Source organism: Homalodisca vitripennis, chromosome 4, assembly GCF_021130785.1.
Source record: "Homalodisca vitripennis isolate AUS2020 chromosome 4, UT_GWSS_2.1, whole genome shotgun sequence".
In the NCBI taxonomy this organism is placed as follows: domain Eukaryota; kingdom Metazoa; phylum Arthropoda; class Insecta; order Hemiptera; family Cicadellidae; genus Homalodisca; species Homalodisca vitripennis.
Window position 1 is genome coordinate 8,578,263 of NC_060210.1, and position 18,313 is coordinate 8,596,575.

The 18,313-nt window shown below is 33.6% G+C and overlaps 1 protein-coding gene across 3 annotated transcripts in view; it reads left to right on the forward strand.

The window, feature by feature from the left end:
* Positions 1-5,265: 5,265 nt before the first annotated feature.
* The window catches only part of LOC124358932 (transcription initiation protein SPT3 homolog), a 45,625-nt gene continuing 32,577 nt past the window's right edge, over positions 5,266-18,313 (forward strand). Inside the window, exons 1-4 of one of the 3 annotated variants that reach the window (XM_046811202.1) lie at positions 5,266-5,832; positions 13,475-13,532; positions 16,835-16,941; positions 18,062-18,280. In XM_046811202.1, coding sequence (XP_046667158.1) covers positions 16,884-16,941; positions 18,062-18,280 — 277 coding nt within the window. In that variant the 5' untranslated portion in view covers positions 5,266-5,832; positions 13,475-13,532; positions 16,835-16,883. Of the gene's footprint in view, positions 5,833-13,383; positions 13,690-16,834; positions 16,942-18,061; positions 18,281-18,313 lie in introns of those variants that run through there. The other 2 variants (XM_046811201.1, XM_046811200.1) reach the window with 2 other exon arrangements.

Sequence of the window (18,313 nt, forward strand, 5' to 3'; positions counted from 1 at the left end):
CTTGTACCCATACATCCAAGAACATCCTTTTATCAATAGTCTAATTTCTAATACTAGTCACACGATGTGATTGGCACATTAACTCAACTACAGGATTCCGAATAATACAATAGACGAGATAGGAAACACAAAAACAATCAATTTGCATTCTGTTTAGTATACAATAAGCGTTTTTAGGGGTAGGGTCCAATAAGCGGACCCGGTTTTTTATATCGAAATTGGCAAACGATATTACTTAATCATAACCATCGATATAATCAATCGATACTGATGAATTATTTTTAACAACTTAAATAATCTATATGAACAGCTGTAAACACTTTCAAATAATACAATTGAATTGCTGATTGTTAAAAGGGACCTAAGTCACTTTTTTGTCAGTTTTGAGTTAAGTGAGGTTTTCATATGTTTGGAGGTCTATCTACATTTGAGTGTAAAAAGGGACCCTGAACAAGCTTTCTAAATACTCTTTCTGGTTTGATAAATTTCTGTTACAGTGTAAAAAGGTACCTGAGTCACTGACTGAAGTACCTTTTAACACTCAAAACTTGGCACCACTGCCATCAGCTGTTTGACAATCACCTGCTAAACAACTGATTCCTTCCATTAGTATTATTGAGGTTATGTCTTAATTGATATAGTTGGTAATGTAATGCTGTGTTGCCTTGTAAAGCATACTTTTAACTTTTAAAATGAGTGAATCTGATGTACATCAAACACCAGAAAAAAGAAGAAAAAGAAAAAGTCAACCGGAAACCTACAAGAGGAATGTTACTAAAAGATTGAAGCTGGAGGGGAAAGAATATAAAGGCCATGGTGGTAAACTGCATCGACATAGATCATCTCGATCACCATGCAGGTTAGTAATATTCTTAAATACACTAACATGTAAATAAATTATAGCCTTGTATTTATAAAATGTTACATTACCATGTTTTTAGTATAACATTTAAAGTAAATTTTTTCTGAACAGCTCACTCTGACTTTTACTAAGGCTAGGCTAATTTACTTGAGTTAAGCTAAATTTTTGTCGAATCCTTTTCAATTGTCCGGCAATTTTACATTTTATAATACAAACATTGCTAGAACTTTTTATTGATTACAGATGTCAGAAGAAATGCTTCAACAAGTTTGACGATGTAGACAGAGCTGTCATACATGATTCTCTGTACTCAAACCTACACTCAAAAGATGAACAGGACCTCCACTTGCAGAGAATGATAGATGTGATTGATGTCAAACAACACCGACCCAGAAAAAATGATGGTATTGCTGTTTTGAAGGTAAAAGGTTTTAAGTACCATGTCCTTCTAAGAGATTTGAAAGAAGAGGTCTGCCGTGAAGCCTTCTTCAGATTGTATGACGTGACTGATAAACGAATAAAGCGGTTACGAAAAGTGCTTCTTATCGGAGAGTCACCTCGTGACAAACGTGGAAAACACCCATGTGTAAACAAAGTGGGTCCAGATGAACTTCTAAACATACACATGCATATAAGCTCTTTCCCTGTAAAAACTTCCCTCTATGGCACTAGAGAGTTTAAGTATATTTCACCTGAATTGTCTGTGAGAAAAATGCATGACCTGTATAAGATAAAGTATCCAGGAACGTGTACCAAGTACGAGTTTTATCTAAATTATTTCAATGATAATTTTAACCTGAAGTTTGGAAGGCCGCAAATTGATACCTGTTGTTTTTGTGAAGAAAAAAAGTTACGGATAAAAAGTCCTCACTTGAATGATTCTGCAAAAAAGGTAGCTGCTGCTGAATTAATGGTGCATGTTAGGCGAGCGAAAAAGTTCACATCAGCTCTTCATGAAACAACAAAATTATCGAAGGACAATGAAAACACTATAGGGCTAGTTTTTGATTATAAGCAAAATATCAGTCTGCCGAAAATTCCTGTACAGGAAATGTTCTACCTAAGACAACTAACAGTGAATGTATTTTGTGTTTTTAACACAAAAACCGACTTGGCTCACTACTATGTCTACCATGGCCTTCCAAGCTCACAAAGGCCCTGATGAGGTAACATCATTCTTGATGCACTACATTGCTAATTTTTTACCAGAGTCAGTGACTGAACTTCATCTATTTTCAGATAATTGCCCAGGACAAAATAAGAATCACACTTTGTCAAAAGTCTGCCTTGCCCTAACTGATACTGGTAGGTTCCAAACTATTAAACAATTCTTCCCGTTGCGAGGACACTCTTACAATCCTTGTGACAGAAAGTTCAGCATTATTAAAAGGCCTATAAGAAAATGTGACAGGATTTATACACCAAGGGAGGTATGTGAACTAATAGCTAATGCTGGAAAAAACACCCAGGAACTATTACTCTTGTAGATACAAACATGATTGTTGGTTATTCATCTTGGTGGCCAACTACTTATAAGAAAACATCTGTTTCCTTTGAAACACGACATCTTCCTAAAAATCAAAAATCCCATTTTAGCATTTCTAAGTACCACTATTTGAATATTCTGCCTTAAGGAAGGGAGTTGTGAAAGCAAGTGAGTTTATAAGGTCAGGGGATTTTATAACCTTGGAGACAGTTTGCTTCAAAAAGTGAACCATGTTAAGTTGCCAGAAGAGGAAGCTTATCCTGAAGGGAAAATCTCAATCAAGAAATCAAAAATAGAAGATATCATAAAAGCTATGCCATTCATTCCAGACGATCACAAGGACTTTTACAGAGAAATTATTCAGTGGCCTACCACCGATACAGAGTAAACTTTAAGTTTTAACAAAAAAAGTGTTTTAATCCACAAGTGTTTCCTTCCAATGTAGTTCTAATATTTAAAATATAATAAATAAATAATTTTACATTAGAAATGTATTTATTATTGACTAATTCACAAACCCTAAAAATAAAAATATACTGCATAAATCTTATTGAGTGTTAAAAGGGACCTGAGTCAACGTTTTTATTAATTTTTTTTATTAACACTAATTTGATTTATTTAAATATTCTTGGTCAAAAACATAGCTTAATATGTAGAGGATACTATAAAAAATTTGTGTTATTTTTACTATAAAATTGAACGGATTGTTCAGTTTTTATTGTTTTTCTCAAATTGACACAAAAGTGACTCAGGTCCCTTTTAACAATCAGCGATTCAATTAAGGTAATATTTTAAATTTCACGTAACATTGTGTATTAAAATGGCCGTCAATCTTAGGAAGCTTCACCAAATTGCTTTAAAAGACGATAAAATATGTTTTTTATGGCTTCAGGATGTTGGGTTAGTACCTAAGAATCCATTATGTGATATTTGTGGAAAGGTAACAAATGTAACTGTCAGAGGAGCTAACATGGTCGTCTTCAGATGCAAAAAAAGAAGGTAATGGTGGACACAACTTTAGTAAAAACGTTTTCGTTCTGTTTCATTTAGTTAAAGTTATGAGTTTCCCTGATTTTGGTTATGTTCATTTATTATTTGTTATCATTAAATTCACATTTTAATTTAAACATATGATTGTTATTACTTTTATATCGATTGATAGTCTATGATTCGATATGCGAATATTAGGTATCGATGATTGTATTCTTCGATATAAAAAACCGGGTCCGCTTATTGGACCGTACCCGTTTTTAGTCCTCATGCCTAACCTTTCTCGTTACAATATTGGCTCCAACAACAAGATAAAAAAAACACCTAGGTCAAACATTGTCGGCAGTTGTGTGTTCACTGTTCATTCATTAACTTGCTATGTTGTGTCGAGTTTGTATTCTGTAGTCTCTGTGTCCTATGTTGCAGCTTTATTGGCATAATTGCAACGGCGCTTGACACCACGTGCCCTCTTAAGAAATCACGTGATAGAAATGGCAAACGAAAATTTCATTCTTACGATAAAGAAACAAGACGTTTGAAGACCCAATTTCTTGATGCTCAGGAAGCCTATGTTCTCAGTGGAAGTCAGGCTGACAAACGCCATACGTCCGATCTAAAAAAGCTTTACGATATGAAGCTGAAAGAACTCAGAAAAGATGCAAATGCTAAGCTCATTCAAGAAGCAGAAAATAAAAGTCAAGCGATTTGGAAATCTATAAATTTAGAAAGGACCCAGAAAGATTCAGGACACAAAACGCAAAGGCTCAGAATTGATGGTACAGTTGTTACAGAATCCGAAGCGCTTGCAAATCATTTTAATGAGTATTTTTCTACAATGGCTGACAAAACATTGAATGAAAAGCAAACAGGACATCTATACAAAGTACATGTACAACCCCCTGATGTAGAGTTTCCACTGACCGTTTTATCCCCAACTAATGTAAAAGAGATGAGTGAGATTATTCGACAGCTAAAACCAAAAAGATCTGCTGGGCTTGATGAGATCTCCTCACAAATATTGAAAAACTGCAGTGACGAGCTAGTAGCTCCGTTAGTCCATATCACAAACTTATCCTTCAAGCTCGGTGAATTTCCAAGCAAGTTGAAAGTTTCCAGAGTGGTTCCTCTGCATAAAAAGGGTCCTAAAGAAGATGTCGGCAATTTCAGGCCTATATCCCTAATCTCAACTTTCTCAAAAGTTATTGAGAAGATAGTCCTCAGGCGAATGTTTGATCACATGTCTCGAAATCACCTTCAATCCGATCGACAACATGGATTTTTAAGGAGGAGGTCGACTTTAACTGCACTGATGGACATGGTTGAGCATATCATCGATAAAATTGAAGAAAGGGATACAGTCACTGGCATCTTTCTTGACATGACCAAGGCATTCGATTGCCTTGGCCATGATCTGATTCTGGAGAAGCTTAGTTTATTGGGCTTCAAGAACACTGCGCTGAGATGGATTTCCAACTATCTTCAGGGTAGAGAGCAGTTGGTGGAGCTGGACGATGTGCGGAATAATTGCAAGTCGAAAATCAGATCCGGTCTTCTCCCGATGTCACGGGGTGTGCCCCAGGGATCGGTCCTTGGACCGGTTCTTTTCATCCTCTTTACGAACGACCTTCCAGGATTTCTCAACAACCATTGCTACACAGTCATGTACGCAGACGACTCTGTTCTCTTGACATCTGGAAGCTCAGCGGAATCTCTTGAGATCGATTCATTGGTGGCGCTTGGTTACGCGGAAGATTACTGCAGCAGCAACGACTTAATTTTTAATGAGTCAAAAACTAAGCAGCTTACCTTTGGAAGCATAAAGGATGAGATTGCTCCACTTCCAGATCTGCTTGCTGTGAATAACACAAAACATCTTGGAGTTGTGCTGGATGATCGTCTCTCCTGGCAAGACCATTTAGACCATCTCTGTCGAAAGCTTAGCAGTTCTCTTTTTGCATTGAGAAGAGTCAAGTCTACTAGCACTCAAGACGCTGTACTGGTGGCTTATCACGCCCTATTTGAAAGTCATCTGAGATATGGAGTTGCTGTTTGGGGGTCTGCTGCCCACACTCATCTGGAGCGAGTATTGATAATACAGAAGAAAGCTATGAAGATCATGTTTGGTGTGGGATGGCGTGATAGCTGTAGAGAAGTATTCAGAGCACATAATCTGTTAACGGTTATTAGTCTCTACATAGTCGAATCCATTGTTCTGGCCTCTACCAAAGCTTTGAAACGCAATGAGCAAGTCCACCAATATGAAACCAGAAATGGGTTAAACTATAACCTTCCTGCTCATCGCCTGACTCTGTATGAACGTAAGCCATCATACGCCGGGGCGGGATTTTTCAACAATCTTCCTCGAGAACTGAAGGATGACAACCCAATGACTCTGAAGAAGAAACTAGTTAGCTGGTTCTCGAAGATGCCGTTTTATAGTGCCAAAGAGTACATGGACTGGCAAAATTTTAACCTAAACTGAAGACTTTGTAATTTAACCCTTTCGCTGCCACAGTAATTTGGCCGATTCATATCGAAAAACGCCGCGCGCTGTTTGCAGATGTGTGCCGTAAACCGCCGGCGCTGCATCGCATGTCACTCCCCAAAACTGCCGCGGCCGATATTGACTAATTGTAAGGGTTTAGTGAAACGTCAATAAATCTGTCAAAAATTGAGATATCTGCGTAATTTTTGTTTTGTTTTGTAGACAATAAAAGTCTCCGTAATACTATATATTTCGAATCAATAATAAAACAAAACTGTTTTTTTAATCTAAATTTTTTAGTTTTTAACTTTGAAATTTTTGTAAATTTTTATTTTTAAAATTAGATAAAATATTTTTTAATATTGTTTCTGTTATTAGTTTATACGTTTTATTGAAGAATATTATGTTAACAACATTTCCTGCAAATTTCAGGTAAAAAAAACTAGAAATAAATTTTGTATAGCACTTTAATTAAAATAACACATTTTTTACTAAATATAGGCATAGAAGAAATACTAAATGTTTCACACATTTTTTACATAATGCTCTTCAAGAAATCCTATAAAACAGGTTGAAATAATAATAGTAACACTAAATAAATTAAATATACCTAGTAAAAATGAGTTTTATAATGTAATTTTGCATAATAATATTATTTTTATATAATAATAAGATTATTTTTATAATAATAATTATTATGCTTTTATTTTTGTGGCACAAAAATAGTAGCCACAATAAAACAAACTTGCAAACTTGAAAGGTTACAGTACAAACTGTAAACAACAATAGACTGAAACCATTAAGTTTAAGGGTTGGCAGAAACGTCAAACAGCTGATGTCTGCCACAGCTGATTAGATCCTGTTTCATTGTTCGTATTCCGTAATATACACTAGTCATAGATTATATACTTGATGTGTTTTTCACATTGAATGCCTTTTTATCTTTCGCCACATGTATAATAATGACTTGTGATCACTATAGTAACGAAAAAAATAAAATTATAACTAAAAGCCGATGACATCGGCTCATGGCGATTTTCGGTCCAAGGACGTGGGCCGATGTCATCGGCCCTTTTTTTTTTTTTTTTTTTTCATCGATTCGTACGTGAACTTTGGTGCATAAAGGTGTTTCTTCATCTGTGGTTGTCAAGTTCCTTCGTTAAGTGTATTTGAATTCCTTTCAACCTGTTGTATTGGGTAACTAATAGTATGTAAATCTCTTCCATCTCTGTTTATTCCTAACATTACAATTTAATTTACATTTCAGTTACAATTTCACAATAGCCAATAATCACTAACCTATACATACACGATCTTTACACAAACCTGTCCCGGCCGGACCCCGACAATGTCGGAAGGTCTGGCCATGGTAACCCTCGAGGAGGAGGAAACTCAAAAAGCGGTTCAAATCTATTATTATAGACCATGATTATTTAAATAAAACTGCTAAAGATAATAATGAAGGTAAAAGAAAAAGAGACAATGACCCATGTAGCCCCACTGACCAGATAGAAAATACTCCAGAATTAAAAAAAAATATTTACCAAAAAGGTATTACAAGTATGACAATCAGGGACCCTATGAAATCATCATTCAAGACAAAGATAAACGTAAAGTTAAACCCTTTCTCTGTTGGTAAGATAATTAAAAACCATTGCTCAGACATTCATCATATTGAACGTTCTGGCAAAAATTTGTCTGTTAAATGCAAAAAACTATGAAGCAGCCAATAATTTGGTTGACTCACAATATTTAACACAATATAAATGTCTTTCGTTACCCTCTATTAGAATTTACTCTGTAGGAGTAATATATGTTGAAAAAGAAATTTCTGATGAAGAAATCTTAAACGAAACGGAAAGTGAGAGTAAAATCTTATTTGCCAATAGAATTAAAAGACGAGTAAATAATGACCTAGTTCCAACTTCTTTTGTAAAAGTCACTTTATGACTCAGACATACTACCACAGTATGTTAAACTTAATTATGTACGTATGAAGGTAGACACATTCAGAATACCAGTAAAACAATGTTTTCGTTGTTTTTGCTTATGGACATGTTGCAAGCACACCATGTACCAATAATAGAATATGTAGAAACTGCGTGGGAGGACTTTCATTCAGAGGAATGCCAGGCCCCCTTAAAATGTAATTCACTGCCTAGGTAACTCATAGTAGTAAACTCTAAATTTTGTCCTGAATTTACTCGTCAAAGAAATATTAAGGATAGAATGAGCTCAATGAGGGAAGAACTACCAACACAGCTAGTCAATACTTTTCCCTATAACATATAAAAAAAATTAAAAATCATGTTATAAGGCCTAGCTCTTACGCTGCTGCTACTAAAATACACAAATATCAGGTAAATTATCCTGAACTACCAGCACATAAATTTAAATTACCACCCAGTAGTCACACCACAACATGTTTTTCCTCCCCTAAACTGAAGAGTATATATCGGAACAACAACACAGCCAATGCAGTGAGAGTAACTTTAACCTTAAAAAACCTAGATCTACAGTTGGGCTAAGTAGGAATGCTTCCCATAGACTAAGAAGTCACAGTAATAATCATTATAAGACCACTAGCATAAATACAAACCGTAATAATACCAGTAAACTTACTGTAACTGGCAAACAGAACTCACTTACGATTAAACCAAAATACACAAAAAACCTGAGTCTACATCACAAGATAGGGAACATTTACGTTCCCTAATTAACAAAAAAAATAGATGACATAAAATTCAAATTACTATCTACACCTATTACTTTTAATAATAAAAAACAAATAGAAGATTTCTTAGCTCCTTTTAAGGTTACGGACAGTAATCCCAAGACTAGGGGCAATGGGCCCACTGACAGGACACTAAAACAGAACCAAAATAAAGGTACTGGCAATACTTCAGCAGTAACAACTTCAAAACATGTTAAATGAATTGAAAATAATTCAGTGGAAATGCAAGATCACTAAAACCCAAGTGGTCAGAATTTTATATAATAATTACTAAAAATAAAATTCAAATAGGTTTAATCCAAGAAACTTGGTTAACAGAATATGATAACATCAAAGATAACAATTATAATATAGAAAAAGTTGATAGGATTGATGGATATGGAGGTGTAGCTATGATAATACACAAATCAGTAACTTACACAAAAACACTAAGTTACAACGACAAATGTACACAATTAATTGGTATTGAAATAAACAATTATAATAAACCTGTTCATATATACAATATATAAATTGTAAACCTAAAAATAAAATAAAGAGAAGATTTTGGGAACAATATATGTTTAATAAAGACCATGGATACTCAATTTTCTGCGGGGATCTAAATGCTCACCATCCTTACTGGGGAGCCCAGATCACCCAATCCAAGAGGGAGTGATATTTTTACGGAATATAACAAATCCCTTCTAATTTTTACTTAATGATTACAGACACACTACAATACCTACTCTAGATCAAAACACTTTCTACCTTAGATTTATCATTTGTGTCACCCAATATGCACTCAAAGCTAGAAAATTGGGAGATAATGCAAGATACTATGGTAGTGACCATTTTCCTATAGTTATAAGTTTTAACATGACTAACTTAACATGTAAATATAACCTAGATTGGAAAAATATTAGTCATTAACAAATTTAATTTTAAGAAAGCAAATTGGCTTGTTTTTTTTCTAAGACAGTAGAAAATAAAGTTAATGAATTAAAACTTTCAACATCCTTTAATAAAATGGATGAGCTATATAATATAATTACAGAGGCCTGTGAGACATCCATACCTAAAATTAAAATGCCAATAAACAATAGTAGAGGGTTTTCTCCTAAACCCTGGTGGACAGATAATTGTTCCAGGGCTATTGCTCAAAGGAGACTGGCATTTACAAGATTTAGAAAACAAATGACGGCAGTAAACTACCGTACATTTCAGATAGCTCAGTTAAAAGCCAGAGAGGAAATTCAGTTGGCCAAAAGATTGAGTTGGGAAAAAACGTGTCAGGATATAGGGGAGAAAAAAGGACAAGCTCATTTGCCTGGAAAATTGTAGGCAAGTTAAAAGGTAACAAATGTCATAACAGTAATGACACTTTTATAAATAACAATGAAAAATTATGTGAAGGTTTTATGAAACACATAGTCCCAGACTATGTGCCCCATGTCAATGAATTGCAATATATTGACAGGAAATTGTACAGACCTTCTGATGATTCACTAGAAAAAGACTTTTCTTTTCAAGAATTACTGATAGCTATCAAAAATAAAAATAAAGACACTTCTCCAGGTCTTGACGGTATATCGTACAGAATTATTAAAAACCTGCCAGAAAATGCCCTTAAAATGCTCCTTGCAATATTTAATGAAATATGGAATGGACATATAGACATACCCACAACATGGAAGCAATTTTCAGGATTATTGCTTTGCTTAAACCTAATAAAAATAAGAACTCAGAAGAATCATAACAGACCAATTTCGTTAATATCTTGTTTAGCTAAGCTTATGAATTCACTAATTAAAAATAGGTTAGAATGGTTTTGGCCGAAAAACTCAATTTGGTCTCTGAGACTCAATATGGTTTTCAGAAAAATGAAGGGTTGTAGTGATTACCTATTACATTTTGTAACCGACACTCTAAACAGCCTTATCATTTAACGAAACAACTGTTGCTGCAGCATTAGATATTTTCTAGTGCATATGATAATGTTTTTATACCGGCATTGATAGATAGATTATCTAGCCTAGGTATTCCATCTAAGTTCTTAATATACTGCCACAACTGGCTGATAAATAGAAAATTAAGTTTTATTAAATCCTAAGTATACTTTCACTAGGGTAGTTAACAGAGGCTTGCCCACAGGGCTGTGTTCTCAGTCCCTTGTTATTCTCCCTTTTATACATCACATATAAAATATGCTTTACCACCTCAAGTCAAATCTGTGCAATATGCAGATGATATACTGCTATATTCCGCACATAAAAAATTATGACATGGTTCAAAATCATATGCAACTAGCTATTAATGGGCTGGTTGAATATTTCGAGATCCTACACATGGACTTCAATGCAAAAAAATGTAAATATACTAGTTGTATCTAGAAAAAAAAAATAATGACCCTAATCTACAGTACTTTATAAAAGATCAGTGTTTACCTGTAGTAGACACAATTAAAGTGTTAGGCATATACATCGACAATAAGCTAACTTTTTAAGACTCATATCAATAGTATTCTTCAACAATGCTGGAAAGACTTGAATATCCTTAAATCTGTCAGTTGCAGAACTCAGGGAGCTCACCTGAATTTATATTACAGATTTATAAGAGTGTGATAAGAAGTAAGCTAGATTATAGGATGTTTCCTCTACGGACATAGCACTAAAACTGAGTTGAATAAGATTGATAATTTACAAAATCAGGCACTGAGAATTGCCCTTGGGGCTTTTTAAATCTTCCCCTATTGTAAATTACATGCAGAAGCATCTGTAATGCCTTTAAACTTAAGGCGACAGCTACTAGCCGATAGGGTAGTTTACAAAATAGTTTCGCAAATTCGCAAAATAATCACCCTGCTTATACAAGTTTAATGTATCTTAGCTCAATATATACTGACATGCAATATTGGGCAAACAAAAGGGTCCCTTTATTTCTACAATCCTTGAATAATATTAGTCAGATTATATATTAAACATAATTACTGATGTAGTATTTAAGAATATTTGGGATTTTTGATGAACCCCTCTTCTTAATAAATAGAAAGGTAACACCTACCAGTAATGCATTTATACTAGACACAACAAAATTATCAAGAACCAACAAAATGAAAATGTTACAAAACAAATAGTAAGAGACAAACTAAAATAACCTTCAAAGATTACATTCGTGTTTACACAGATGGATCCAAATCTGTAGAAGGGGTTGGCTCTGCCTTCTGGATACCACAACTTAATATCTCAGCCAAAAATATACTTTATAAGTAGTACTCTTCAAGTTATACTGCGGAGTTAGTAGCAATTTTGAAAAGTATTCAACAACATAAGTAATCTAAATAACAAACGATTTTATAATCTTAACTGATTCTCAAGGCTGCAGTAATAGCCATAGAAAAAAGCATGGAGGGGTCGAATAATGATAATCAAAGTATTATTATAACAATAGTTTATGAAATATTAGTGACAAAGAAAAATATCATTATACAGTGGATACCGGGTCACATAGGTAGGTATCGCTGGAAAAACGAAAAAGTGGACAGTTTAGCTAAGGAAAGCAATAACAGATGGCATCAGACTAGTAGAATTTAACATTACCATTTGACGATTTTAAGGCGTATCAAAAAATACTATACCATGCTAAATTTAATGAATACTTTTTAGGTTCAAATAAAGCAAAATGGTACAAACAAATATTGTAGATTCCAGTCCCAAAACAAAGTTGGTTCAAAAATGTCAAGTTTAAAAGATGGAGATAGTTTAACCTACTTAGATTAAGAGTTGGACATATACAAAATACTAAATAGTTACTATAGGTAAGTATTTTTAGGTATGCTTAAGATGTAATTTAAAACGAAACTTTAGAGCATATATGTTTTCAGATGCCCGGCAAATGAACCATGCTAAAACAAATTTCCAAATTAATATAGTAAGTATTTGGGTAAATAATGTGAACTTTTTGAGTATTACAAACCAATGATAGTCAAATTTTCAAAGAAACTAAATAGTTTCTAGTTCAAATTAATTAGTAAAAACAATTTGGTTAAATAATGTGAACTTATCTGAAGTATTACAAACCAATGATAGATCAAAATCAAAGAACTAAATAGTTTTCTAGTTGCAATTAAACGAAGGATATAGGCAACTTAAACTGAATATACACAACAGAAAATCAACCTTTCGGGATAGGAATGTAACCTTGGGAATAGGCCCCTGGCGAGAAGCTCTCCTAACACCGCCTGAATGATGGCCCCTGGCGAAGCTCTCCTAACAACCACACCATTCCATCCCCTATCTTCCCACCTATGTCTTAGATTCCCAAACTCCCATCTTTTGAGTGACTAACGAAACACTACAGTACACTACTGAAACATTCATGTATAACCATTAATATCTTCGAATATGTCTATTAGATATACATGTATATGGATTGACTAATACTGCTGAATACCTTATTAACATGACAACCACAGAATAATAGTTATCGCACATCGAGGCTTCATGGATTCCCCAAAGCCTATTAGCCTTAACGCTAAACAAAAAGATAAAAAAAAAAAAAAAAAAAAAGATGTCATCGGCCCTCGGCGATTTTGAGTAGACATTTCATTTCATTTCATTTATTTATTTCCAAACAATTCATGAATACAAATTGACTTATAAAATAGTAAAACAAAAATTGGAATAATACCTGCAGAGACTCCACGTCTGTGTGCAGGATTAGAGTTCTTAAGTCAGTCCAGCAGCACTAATAAACTTATTTAATTGAACTTTGCTAGCTTACATTAACATTAAATAAATGAACTTCTAAATGTGGTATAATTTTAAACTAAAACATTGTATACATCCTACATAATATATAATATACATGACATCGGCTCTCGGCGTTTTTACGATCAAACTGCAGAGCCGATGACATCGGCTCTTGGCGGTGAAAGGGTTAATTGTATTGACACCATTCCGATCTCCAAGACTGTGAATAAAGATTTCTGTATTCTGTATGTATGGTTTAGTTGTTTTGTATGTGTATGTTGTAAACATTAGTTGTTTGGGCAGGTTAGTTGTATATTTGTGATGTCCAACGCCAACTTAAAATAAAATCCACGAAACTTATTCTGTGATAGATTTGTTGCATCTGACTGATGATTTTATAAGGTATCTATTTCAGTTATTCAAAAATATTAATTTGTACAGTTATTTATTCCTTTTCTCCACTACATACGTTCCTATGGTAGGAGTTTCATAGGCCTAACTTGTAGGCTACATACTTTTAGATGATCGGCTTATTAATTTGCTTATATATCCATGCTAAACCTGATGTCAGGTGTGTAGGCCTGTAGGCCTACTCAAGTAGAAAATAATCAATAGAACTGGATTTGGATATTGAATAAAGAAGAAAGAAGCGATTTTGAACATACTTTTATCCTCTACTTGAGTTTAAATGGTTTGGACCAATAATTATAACTTGGAGTTGAGTAAAGTGAACCTAGAGGAAGTTCCTGGCAAGTACAAGATTTAGTAACTATAGTGAACTTTAGCTAGAGCAGCCTACAAACATAGTTGGATTGTTGATGGTGGTGTTTCTGAATTCTACTCTACACTCAACAGCAACAAACACTCTGGCAGTTTTATATGTGTAAAATTACCAATCTGTAGTAATAAACAAATATCATCTGTTACCATACAAATATATGATTTGATGTCATTTACGAGTTTAGCAGACAACATGCAAATTAGACAGTATGTGGTTAGGAAATTATAAGATTAAAGGCCGACCTGGCAAATCTGGAATTTGACGTTATCAACGTATTCTCCTCATCCTTCTGAACAAAAAATATATATGGTTTTAGGGGGTGCAAATGACAAATAGGCTAACATGAGTTTAGAGAATATATACATAAATAGTTAAGTTCTTAATGTTTTAATGTTCTGTTTGTGTACATTGTCTGGATATCTGTAAATATTATCTGCAGCTGGGACTGATTGCGTATCTGTTATCTGAGCACTCCGGGCAGAAGTCAGTACTTCACAAGATAAGATATCGTGTACTGTAGGTTGGATCGAGTCACCAATCATAGTGAATTGGTGTGTCGGAGTGTTTTGTTGGGCATGTTAAGGGTAATTCCAGCAAAAGAGGCCCTCAAGTGGAAAAAATAAAAAAAATATTTTGACACTATATTTGTTTGGACAAAAGTATAGGCCTAAACTTTCAACACATATATTTTTTCGTTCTTAAATGCATTTTATTTGTTTTATAGGTATCTTTTAAATCCTGTGCTGAGTTACTGTAACTTTGGTTTTTTTTGCTATTTCAATAGTGCTGTAATTAGTACCTAGTTAATCTGTCATAATTTTCTTTTTAAGTAAGAATTACAAATCGATTCTGCACATTGGATTTCAGGTATTTTTAAACCCGAAATCCATGTATTTATACAACACAGAACAAATACATCGGCTGTTCAATTACAAGCAACAAAATAACTAACGTAATGGCTAACGGCTGTATGATTTTGATGAAATGGTAGGACAGCGACACAGCTGTAACTCCACCAATCTTGGCTAGATAATTAATCAGAACTTCCGATGGTTTTGACGCAGGTAAATGAAGTAATCACGTGGCGACTGAATAATAAGTTCAATTTCGAATCTTTACTCAATTATACAATCAGTTTTTTTAAATTAATGGTATACAATATTATATTATAAAATAATTTAGAAACAATAAATTTAGAAGATAATTTTAACAATGTTACAATAACTAATGGGAGAGAGAGGACGCAGACCGAGATGTTACCTACTTATAATTTTGAACGCGACTGACGACCACCGGCTCAGCAGGTCAAGCGCCGGTCATCGCCTCAGCGGCCGTGGCCAATCATGAAGGACTAGGGCCTGTGCGAGAGGCTAGCTAGCCCTGGAGTCAGCAAATTGTATCAGCAGTGCACAAGGCTAGCTGCACACAATTCCAGCTCTATAACTTTGTACTATTTCTATTGTAATAATATTAGATTCCAGTTTCTGGGCTCAAAACCTTAAATTACTTGGGGCATTTACACAGCGTCATATTAACAGAGCCTACCTTAGTCTGGCCTTCCTTGTCTACTTTACAATTATGCTTCGAACTATTCAAACTGTAAAAATTAACACTATTGAAACCATGACTATTTTGTTTAAATCTCAATGTAGAAACAAATAATTAAATGACTGTGATGATCAGATAATTTTTAATTGCTTTTATTTGTTGTGGTTGTGCAGCAATGGCAAAACTCAAAATTATTTTTATTAGTTTAAATTAGACTTAAGACACTGCAAGATCATTAAAACTGTTAGGTATCTTCATTTCTAAACTAACTTGGTTTGATTATACGAAAAATTTCTGCAAACGTATTTCTCATGTCAGTTATTAGCTGTGAAAATTAAGAGAGAGATTGATTGTCTCTGTGGAAAATTTATGGGTTAGTTTGGATTATTTCAATCACACATTACCATGTTTTGATTTTATAGGGCAGTTCCACTGCAATTTTACAAATTCTGCTAATAAAAAAAAAAAGTATAAGAACACTATAGCCGGCCATTTGGATCAAAGCCGACCTCTGTTTATACAACTCAAAATTGTAACAGTCATTATAATCTTTAGATTTATCACATCTTAATTTGACAAAACTAACCTACATCTGTTTTCCACCGGAAAAGACATTCACTCCCACTTTAAGGAATAAATGATATAAATGAATGAAATGAGAATAAATGAATAAGGAATAAACTTAATATTCCTAAGCACATACTGGTAAAAACTCACTCCTCGCATAAAATAAATTGTCCACCATTTTTAATAAGTTACATGATTCTGCTCAGTTTGTTCCTCCTAATAGTTTTAAGAATAATGTAACTATCTGATTACAGAATAATCCATTTTGTAGTATTTACGAGTTTTTAAACTGTGATGTAAAGATGACTTTTTGAAATAAACAGCATATTACGTAATCTAATCTTACGTTTATCTTAATCTTTTATCTACTTCAGTTATATTTTTTGTAATTATTGACAAAATGAGTGTTGTGTTGCATTATTGTTACTCAAATGAAAATTGTAAATACCATGCTTTTTCATATTGATGATCAGTGGCAATAAATGATTTGATTTTGATGGTCATATGAATTTTAAGCTGTACTGTGTATGCTTATATGAGATAATACAACATTTAGGATGTACACCATCATACCCCCTTTAGTGAGCAGTAGTTTTATACAATGCATTTTCAATTAGATAACCATCTTTAAGAATGAATGTTGTTTTCTAGGAAGATAGTTCTTGCAGTCAGATGAATAAATCCTCTAATACACTAAAAAATGAACTCAATTTGCAACCAGGGTGATGCAGCCAAGGAAAACATATCGTTTGTTAAAGGTAAGTATTTTTAAATGCACGAAACCATCAATATGTATGTATATACATTAAAGCTGTGATTATCTTTGGAATAATGTGCAGATGGTTGGCCTGAAAAAGTGAAAAGGCTGGATAATCCAAATGTTAAGTAACCCACACTCCACCTTGATTTGGTACTTGTTAAAGCCTATTTAATGGAAATACATTGTCACTCCTGCCTACAAAGCACAAGGAAGAAATATCAAACAAAAATATTCAGTGGATTCCACCTTAACATTAGTGGGCAGTATATTATGTATGTTATACTTTAAACTTTTGTGCACAGATGTTTTATCTGTCCATAGATAAACAACTCATATGGTCATAAATGAGAAAAAACATATACAATGAAGTCCATGCTTATTTATTATATAACTTAATTACTATTTTTCCTTATCTTTATCCCGGATGTGACAGTTAAAAACCTTTTAATGGGAGGCACTTTTTGCCGTTTCTCCACATAGTTAAACGTTTCTACAATAAATTCAGAGTAAACTAAACACTGTATTATCTATTGCTCTTTCATTATATTACAGAGAAAATCATTGATATCTAATTCATTTTCATTTCAAATTTTGAATATTTATTGCTTAAAAAAATATTAAACACATGCTATGACATGCCTGACATGATATTTTTGAAGCCTTGAAAACATTTTTGGACCTACTGCAGAGTCCCTCTATTCAGACCACCTAGGAACTGTAGTTCTGGCTGGACTTCAGAGTAACCGGGTAAACTGTAGATATTTAAAAAATGTAAATTAATGTTATATAATTACTTGCGTTTACATAAAAATCATAATACATAAAAAAGGCGGCAGATGTCAATTTCAGAACTTTACGTTTCTTCTATTGTAACAGTTAATTACAATGGATGTCTGTAATTCTGTTATCCCTTCAAATCATCGATTGACACTATATAAGAAGGTAGAGGGGGAAAGCAATTAGAATGCACTGCAAAGGAATTTTACAATATCAATGAAAGTTTTTGTATTTTATTAATACAGATAACTGTATTATAATATCATTTTATATTTAATTATATCGGAGTATAAATTTTGTATTTCTTATTTTATCAAATTTCTTTTTATGTTTTATTGTAGAGATACAGATGATGATGTTCGGATTGGGAGATAGTGCAAACCCACTGCTCACCACTGCAACAGTTGTTGAGAAGATAGTTTTGCAGCAGATAATAATGATTGTTGGCCAAGCAGAAGATATTGCAGAGACACGTGGTGTTGATGGAATCTACCCACAGGACATATTATTTCTTATGCGCAAAGATATTCACAAACTACAGCGAATAGTTAATTATATTTGTAAGTATGTGTTGTCCGCATTTTCTGAATCCA